This window comes from Panthera tigris, chromosome B3, assembly GCF_018350195.1.
Source record: "Panthera tigris isolate Pti1 chromosome B3, P.tigris_Pti1_mat1.1, whole genome shotgun sequence".
NCBI lineage: Eukaryota > Metazoa > Chordata > Mammalia > Carnivora > Felidae > Panthera > Panthera tigris.
The window spans coordinates 107,115,688-107,125,464 of NC_056665.1; the positions used below are offsets into that span (position 1 = coordinate 107,115,688).

Sequence of the window (9,777 nt, forward strand, 5' to 3'; positions counted from 1 at the left end):
TATAATTCAGAAAGGCTTATTTGAGCAATCTGTATTCAGCTGTACACTTGGGCACCATGTGGCTTTTAATTTCTAAATCTGAGCTTTGCTGTTCAGATGGTCTAAATGTCTGGGATAAATTGGTTACTAGATTTCTAAGTGTATAGTATAAATCTGAAAATAGCTTTAATAGCTAGTTTATTCAATTTGTGTTCTCACATGCAGGTTAGATAATGAAGTGAAGAGTAGTATCATGATTATGGAAGTTTGTTATATTTTGGTTGGAGTTCACGAAGCTTTGTGTTTTTATAATCAAACTGCCCTCAGAATTATGTACAGTAGTTCTGACTTGAATTGCTTTCCTCATTTATGTTAGAATATATGATTGTCAGTTTCCCTCTGTAGACAGTTTGTCTGTTATTCTGACATCATGGTTGGGTTAGGGCACCTAAGCACTAATTTCAGTTTTCAGAATGTTGCTGCTTTTTAGTGATAATTGAGTACACTATTGCTCTGATTGTTTTTAAACCCATTGAGATAGACTTCAGGTTGTTCATGTAAATCTTTTATAGCCTTGGCTGAATTTCTTATAAGAGCTCTTGGTCTCGACAGCTGGGATCAGCTGGTTAATGTCTCTTAATGGCACTTAGATTTGAATTTTGTAGGCTGGGAGGCAGAAATACTTGGAACTGGTCTGTTTGATGCATAGTGCCTTTAAATTCAGGTTTAAAAATGGGCCCACTTGTGAAAAGAAGGTCTTAGGCTCTAGAGTTCACCCCCTTTCTTAGGAAAGGGAAACACTATAGCGTTAAAAACTTGGACTTTTCTTTTTTTTAACTGCCCATTGGGCCTGGTAATTTGAGGTAAAGGAAACTAATATGAACTTCACATTTTAATTTCAATTTCAATTTCAAGATTCTTTGATTCTCTAGAGCCAAAGTGTTTCAAGGGTTTTCATGAGGAGGTTATGACTGGAGGGGAAGAGTGCTGCCTCTCGGTCTTGAGTGACAGCCCCTGCCCTCTGCCCCTAGCTGAGGACTCAAAGCATTGTTGAATAGCACTAAAATGAGCTGAGTCCAAGACTTTAGCCAGATGGTCGATATAGGGCTTTTAAAGGAAGCGAAATAGTAAAAGAGTAATCTCAGAGGAACTCTCTTATGTTAAAGGACTGAGTAAATGAAGTCTTTCTGAAGCTAAGTGTAAATTATACCACCTTCTTTGGGAGTAGAAGCTGCTAAATGTAACAGAAGAAAATGACAGTGTAGGAAATCAAAGTTCAGGAACAAACTTTCAAGTGTGGTTTTTGAATGCTTAATCCTTTCTTACTCCTCTCACAGGATCCACTGCCTCCTTTTCCTCCCCCTCCTCCAAAGTCTGTTTGAAAGGGATTTTGATGGGTAATGGCAAAGGAAAGCAACTTTAGACACAGTATAAATTAGGGCACAAGATGCCCTTTGTACAGGAATTATCTTAGACATGCTTTTGAAAGCATACTTTTTTTTAGTCTTATTAAGAAAATAATCAAAGGTATGATTTTTAAAGCTTTGAGTTTAGTCTGCTTTCAGTAAAAATAAGGTATAGATACCAAAGTAAGCAAACCTCTTTTTTTCTTTCCTGGTTTCTGCTTATAAGATTTACAGGTATTTAAAATAAACCCATGAAAAACAGAAATACTGTCCTGGGATTGGCTAAATAGTCAGAGCAATTACCTCCAGGCTCCAAAATCCAACTGAGCTTGACTTTTAGAAATAAATTTGGCTAAGACTTCTTCCTCATTCTGTTATATAAAGGTGTACATGAAATGATACTGACCTTTGCCAGAAACCCCAGGAATCCTATTCAGTGATGTACTTGTAATGGTCATGAAAGAATTAAAACAACACAGATGGGGATTAATGTGAAAAAGCAGGCAAAATGCTAAATTCTCATTGTGTGGTTTCAGCGTGTCAGATCCTTTACAATACTTTGGTGTACCACAATAATTAAAGGGTTTAAGAACATTAAGTTAAAATACCTAGAAAATAAAAGCCCACAGTTGAGTACCAAGAATGAATTACGGGTTTTTTTTTTTTAAATTGGAATTAATGTAAGTTGCCATGGTGAAAATAGATTGAAATATTTAACAGTAACTATTTTGTGTAGCCCTAGAGATCAAAAACAGTAATGTAAATAAGCAGGTCTTTAAAGAACTATACTCACAGACATGTTTAATGTAAATGATTGCTAGAAGGGAAGTGTATTTTCTTCAGTGCTATGCAAAGAAATTTTAATTGACTTGATTTTGGCAGTAAGAATCTACAACTTAGCATTAATAACTAAAATTTTAAAATGTTTGTTCATTGCTCTGGATTATGACTGTTCAAGAAACCCTATTTTCGAACACTAATTAATCATTTTAAATAAACTTTTTTTACACATTTATGGCATCAATGAGTATGACTGTTTATTACATTTTACCTATAAAATGTTGAACTGTTTTATATACTCTTTATGGAAACAGTGCACGGTCATAAATTAAAAGATGCAACTGTTTTGGATATTTTACTGGTGGTCCTGTGTTTTCCTGCCAGCAGTGCAGCTGTTTCAGGTTTCTCAGGATAACATATAAAAAGCTGTATGTACACTTCAAGTTTATGCTTGAATTGCCAAGCCAGAAATGGTATGACTCAACTTTCCCAGAAGCAAGTTGTACCAAAATGTGATGAATCAAAACAACTAGTTGCACAGCGGTTTCTATTACAGCTATGAAAACCAATTCTCTTCATGATAGTTGGCTTCTTAAGGTTGACAGACATTCTCCGGTGGTACCTGAATTTTGCCAGGAGAGAACAGCCACTGGATCGAAGACTGTCCTTTTCTTTTGAGGGTCTGAGGAAAGGAAGGTTAATATAGTAGTGTCTGGTATATGGATAAAACTTACCTGAAACTTGTATCAGGAATGGAACATTTCATTTCCAAGATACTTGTAAAAATATTACTTATTTGTGTGATGGTTTTTGAGATCTCACTGGAGAGAAATGGATTTTATGCTGTTCCAGGTTGATTTTTAGACTTCTGAGGTGACTTATCTAATTTACATCATTTCTGATGCATCACAGTCTTAACAGTGGACATTTTATTGTGTCCTGGGGTGAAATAAGCAGGTATTTCTTCTGTCCATGTGGTAGGTTTGGTGGGTGAATCCCTGTTTAAATCCCATGGGACATAAGGTTCTATCAGGAGTTTGACAATGACTGTTTAATAACAGCCTCGAAAGTGGGATACATTCACCAACGTACAGAAGATGGATACAGGGAGAAAATATTAGAACTTTGGTTGAAATATTTTTATCTCCTTTGAATATTCATATATATTTTATAATATCCTTCTATATTAGTATGTTATATAATTATTCACTATATATTAATGCAGTAAGTATATAATTTATAAATAAGTATACAAATATTGGAAATGCATGCTCAAATATTTTCACTGCTATAAATACACTATCAAAAAGTTTGTAGATCACTGCTCAGTAAATATTACCTTTCTCCTTCTGCTTTCCCCTTTCACCCTTGGCAGAGAAGCAAAGAATTGAGTTAACACCTTGATTTGTGGTAGTGTGAATAAATTATAGCCAATTCCAGGAGCTTATGTCGCGTCTTACTTTGGCCACTTTTTCTCTTTGGCCTCTTATATTGCCATATATTTTTTAATCACACAACCTTATTAAACATGGATACAAATGAAAAACAGACTTGTTATTATGTTAGAAATAATAAGTTGCTCATGCATCAAGACTTTGACACACAGGAAGTTTGAATGAATGAGTAGAAAAGTTTCCAAGTTATTAAAATGTTCTGGTACCTGATTTATTCATTTGCCATACCCGTAATTCTAAGGTGGGTGAAGCTCCTTTACTTCCTGAGGCCTGAAGAAACAATGTGGTTTCTTAAACTAGGCATTAAAGCAAAGCTGGAAATATTTGTTTTCCAACGATGCTGTTAGTCATGCTAACAAGTTGACCTTCTTTGTCTAGGATTGTCCTATATTTTAGGCTTGTTTGTCTACCTTTACCAAGGTAGAGAGTTTTAATTGCTAAATAATATATGTATGATTGGAGAAAAGTGGTTTCTGTTACACTGTCTTTTGAGACAGTTCAAAAGACTTCTGTATTTACTAATTGGGACATTCTGTTGAAATCAGGCTTTCAGAGATTTCTCATGTGAGGAAGGAGACAATATATTTTTGTAATACTGAAGTAAATTTGAAGTAACTAGTATATTTTTCAACCCTCCTTCATTTAAGTATTTGTTTCAGAATTCATTTATGCAAAACATTCAATATTTATGTAAAATATTAATACAATAGTATTATGATACTATGTATTTATTTATTAAGAGTATGCCAGAAGGAGAATAGCAGTTAGGTACCCAAACAATAGCCAACAAGACAAGTAATTTCTAAAAATTGGGAACAGTGAAGGATGCCTGGGTGGCTCCGTCCTCTAAGCACCTGACTCTTGATTTTTGGCTCAGGTCATCATCTCACAGGGTTCCTGAGATCCAGCCCGGTGTCATCGGGCTCTGCGCTGTCACCCTGAGCCTGCTTGGGACTCTCTCTCCCACCCTCTCTCTGCCCCTCCCCTGTGCATGCTCTCTCTTTCAAAGTAAATAAGTAAACATTTAAAAATTGGGAACAGTGGGCATTTTAATAGCCAGTATTATTTTTGAAACCTCCTTGAGAGCTGTTTTAAGATCTTAATGTAATTTGCTTTACAATAAACTCATTAAACGACTTTAGGCGCTCTCTCTATATAGTTGGTGAGTTTCCTTTTAAAAAATAGTAATGCATTTAGAATGTCTGAACATTTCAGTCTCAGAATTCCTCTTTTTTTTTTTTTTTTTTTAAATTTTTTTTTTCAACGTTTTTTATTTATTTTTGGGACAGAGAGAGACAGAGCATGAACGGGGGAGGGGCAGAGAGAGAGGGAGACACAGAATCGGAAACAGGCTCCAGGCTCCGAGCCATCAGCCCAGAGCCCGACGCGGGGCTCGAACTCACGGACCGCGAGATCGTGACCTGGCTGAAGTCGGACGCTTAACCGACTGCGCCACCCAGGCGCCCCAATTCAGAATTCCTCTTTAAAATTTGCATCAGTTTTACTATTGCTTTTAAAAATGTTTCCAATTTATATATGCCTTCTATATCAATGCTACACTTTTTGTTTTGTTTTAGGTATTTAAACCATGTCAGAGCTGCCTCTCCACAGGATCTCGCTGGAGGCTATACTTCTTCTCTGGCTTGTCACAGAGCGCTACAGGATGCATTCAGTGGGCTTTTCTGGCAGCCCAGTTAACCTTTATTTCTTCTTTATAAGATTTGGACCTTGGAGCCGAACCAGGGAACTAGCAAAAGTAAAGCAGACTTGTAAAAGTATAGCCATATGCAGCTGCACCACAACAGTACCACCACATTAGCAGCTGTGTTAAAGTATTTATAAGAGAAAATTTCAGAACTAAGCTGAGTAATATAGTGGACAAATATATGTGAAAAAGATTTATTTTTTACTTATATTTTTCTGAGAGGGATCGAAGCTGTAAACTTCATCTGATGGAAGATATGAATAATTCACCTATGTATGCTTGAGGTTGACAGACTTGTAAAATCTTTTTAAAAATAAAGCTAGACTTTATATTAAGTTTTGTGGTTTTTCTCTTATTACAGTGTTTTACTTGAACACATTTTAAAATGCCATTTTGAATACGACATTTAGTGTTAATATCCAAGTCTATTATTTCTTCTCATAAAATGTTCCTTCCCCCCTCCCCCAATGTTCTTAATACTAGTCCAGACAAGTGGATATATTTCCTTCTACCAGCAGGTTGTGGCAAGTAAAACTTGACCTATGATAATGCCGTTCTCTCAATTTTAAGGACTCAGTGCCTGTTTTGAGCAGTGGAAAGTGAGACAACCTCGATCAAGGTATTATAGTTCCCAGCTGTGAGCCACACTTAGGATAAACCAGATGAGAGTATTAACCTGCTTTAATGACAAATTCAAAGAAATAAGTTAATAAAATTTAATACCTAAATGGCACCTTTCACTTCAAATGTGAGCTCATTTTATGATGAAACCTTGGAGACTGGAATGGATACATTTTAAACGAAATTTCCCAGAGTAAATTGCAGACTCTGATATAGTTTCTGTTGAAACTTCAAAGGCTTTTGGTATACCCAGGATTTTGCTTAGAGCTGGATGTGGACAGGACGGATATTTGTAGCATCTCAATCTTACACGAGTCTGTTACATAGACCACTGGGTACGGGACATACTTTCTCAAGGAAATTAAGGGATTTCCTATCAAATGTCCATCACAACAGATGTTAATTTCATGGGAGGAAAGTTATGTGAAACAAGATTTGTGGTTACATTAGGGTGGAATATCCTTATGTAACAACTCCATCTTATTTGACTAAGCAGGTATTAATTTTAGAGGTATATCTTTATCTTTACAATACAGTTGACCCTTGAAGAAGTTTAAACTATATGGATCCACTTATATGTGGATTTTTTTTATACAGTACTGTAAAAGTATTTTTTCTTCCTTACGATTTTCTTAACATTTTCTTTTCTCTAAGCTTACTTTATTGTAAGAATATAGTGTATAAAACATATAACATACAAAATATGCATAATTGACTGTTATGTTTGTTATGGCTTCTGGTCAACAGTAGGCTATTAATAGTTAAGTTTTGGAGGGAGTCAAAAGTTATATGTGGATTTTCCAATGTGTGTGTCGGGGGGTGGGTAGCAGTGCCCCAACTCCTGTGTTGTTCAAGGGTCAACTGTAGTTCTAACTATCTTTGATAACAGAAAACCAAGGCATCAAATAATTGAGTAGGCTAAGATAATATAAACAAGTTAATAAAAAGCTAGAATTGAAACCTTTTTTTAAAGTCTATTCCTATCTATACTCTATCAGGCTGCATCCTGTTTTTCATATCAGCATTCTCCAATTGAGGATTGGGGTTTTAAGTACAGTCTATAAATCTGTTCAAAGAATAGTGAGAACATTGGGCTTACGGTTAAGGCTTTGCTGTACTCAGCTGCCAAATTACAGTATCCAGTCTTCACAAAAGAAACACTATTACTTGTTCTTAGTGCCTTGTATAATGTATTTAAATGAACCAATTAATAGAACAGTTCAAAGGCTTTCGAAACTTTTTTCAAACCTACCTTATTGTAGAAATTGCCTGCATCTGATTTGGCAAATAAATGGAATTCCAAAACCTTTATATATTTGTAAATATTTTGCCCTTACTATTGCCATACCTTGTTCAATAGGCCAAATAAGTTGCTAACTAACCCTATTAGATCAAAGGGAATGGTGAAAGGTAACTTACTGACAATTCACTAAATAACAAATATTCTGAATTAATGAGGTTATCCCCTATCTTCCCAGTGATTTCCTCTTTCAGAGACAAAATGCTGTACAAATCTTTCTTCTACATGAATTAAGTCTTTTAACATTGTACAACACTAGCACAGAAACAATAGCTAGCAACTACTGAGCGATACCTATGCCCCAAGCACTGCATTTCATGCACTGTGTATTATCATCTAGTCTTTACACTGCTAGTATTATTGTACCCATTTTAACATATGGAGAAGCCAAGGCATAGGGAGGTTAACTAACTTGCCAAAGGTCAATACAACTTAAAAGTAGCACAGTGGATTTGAACCCAAGTGGTCAGAAGTCCATGCTCCAGAGATGACTGTCAAACTGTCAAGCTTATTATAAACAACAGCTGTGTAGAATCAAGTTTGAGTAGTCAAACTTTCTAAGACTTCCAGGAAGCTTTAAAGATGAAGTGTCTAGTTATTTTACGGTATATAAATGACATCAACTTAATAACCTTGTTTATATCCTTGGGAGAAATTCATTATGTAGAACATGATTGGACTATTAACTACCTTCCTTTGGGAAGCAGATGTTAATGGTATTGAATATGGTTTACATCATGGTCGGGATGCACTATTAGTATTTAATTTCATTCAATAAATATTTGATCTAATTCTCTTAGATGTTATCTTTAGGCTGTCAAATGGTGGTCAGGCGATCATTTCAAAATCCAATTAAGGTGGCAGAAAAACTTGTCAAAAGCTAACAAAGTTGAACAATTGTATGGGCATCTGGGTGGCTCAGTCAGTTAAGTGTCCAACTTCGGCTCAGGTCATGATCTCAGTTTGTGAGTTCAAGCCCCGTGTTGGGCTCTGTGCTGACAGCTCAGAGCCTGGAGCCTGCTTCTGATTTTGTCTCTCTCTCTCTCACTGCCCCTCCCTCACTCATGCTCTTTCTCTCAAAAATAAATAATTGTGGGGGAAAATTTTTAAAAAGATGGATCTACTGAGCTTTCCACCTGTCATTTTCTAGTGGACATCAAGAGTTCAGTTACCAGGTATCCCATTAAAAACTTTAGGATGGGCCTAAATTTAAATAATGAAATAATCGTACATTCACTTATCCACTCTGAGGGAAAAGGGGGGAGGAGTTAAATGTTAATAGAGGCTTTTAAGGATTCCATTTCCTTTACAATTATATACTGCATATTTTGTCTAAGGGGTGACTAGATAGAGGCAAGAATCTTACCACTTTACATGTATGAATAAGAACATCATTTGTACCCATAGTTAGTATTTACAACCTAGTATGTCAATGTACAATACTAGGGAAAAAAAATCCCATTCCTACTTGCAAATTAAAATTCTCTTCACCTAGAGCAGAAGGCCAACTATGGACCCCTGGCCAAATCCAGCTGGTGCCTGTTTCTGTATGTTCCATGAGCTAGAATTGTCTACATTTCTTAAGGTTGAAAAAAGCCAAAACACATACTTTTTAACAAGTAAAAAGCATAAAAAATTCAGATTTCACTGTCCATAAATGAAAGTTGTTTTGGCATATAGTGCATGTATTGTCCATGGCTGCTCTGGGGTACTACTATGATGGAGTTGAGCAGCAACACAGACCTTATGGCTTGCAAAGCCTAAAATACTATCTGGTTCTTAACAGGAAGCATACTGACCCTTGACCTACATACTCCTCATTTGGAGGGGAGGGAAGGGAAGAAAATTAGAAGTCCCAAACTGAATTAACCCCCAAGGTCTTGCAGAGGATAGTTTTGGTTGATTTTCAGAATCAATTTTCAGTGCCTTTAGATAAGGAATGAGGGCTCTAATTCATTACTTTCCTACACTTTTTACCATTTATTGCCTTCACCTGTTTATATTACCTACTTGCTTCTGAAGGCATCTGAGTTTGTAATCAGTGATTTAGATGAGTGGTCCTCAAACCTTTCCGTAAGGCCAGACAGTAAATATTTTAGGCTTTGTGATAAAATAAGTTAGCACACCGTTTTTAATGAACAAAATTCAAAATATAATTGAGTGTGTCTAGTTACATTGTAGCTCAAGGAGAAGAGCACCTTGTTCCTTTAATTGGGGTTCTAAGTATTTCCTATCAAAATCAGTTGTAAATGATTACCTGTTATATAGTTATCTGTGATGAGATTTAAAAATGTCTTTTTTTACATAGATATATACTACCAAATACTGGCACCAATCCAGAAGCATATGATTTTAATTGGGTATATTCATCACTTGGAAGGCATTTGTAGAACTCTATTAGATTCTTCCCTTGATACCTGCCTTTTAGCATGTCATTACATAGCACATTAATCACTTCCAATTGAACATTAGGTAGAAGCTCAATTATGGTAAATAGATTTTGAAATATGTAAATTTCCTTTGCATTTTTGC

At 35.7% G+C, this 9,777-nt stretch overlaps 1 protein-coding gene across 1 annotated transcript in view; it reads left to right on the forward strand.

The window, feature by feature from the left end:
- MNAT1 (MNAT1 component of CDK activating kinase) overlaps positions 1-5,659 on the forward strand; it is a 217,754-nt gene extending 212,095 nt beyond the window's left edge. Inside the window, exon 8 of the mRNA XM_007095222.3 lies at positions 5,197-5,659. Coding sequence (XP_007095284.1) covers positions 5,197-5,317 — 121 coding nt within the window. The 3' untranslated portion in view covers positions 5,318-5,659. The remainder of the gene's footprint in view (positions 1-5,196) is intronic.
- The last annotated feature ends 4,118 nt before the right edge of the window (positions 5,660-9,777 follow it).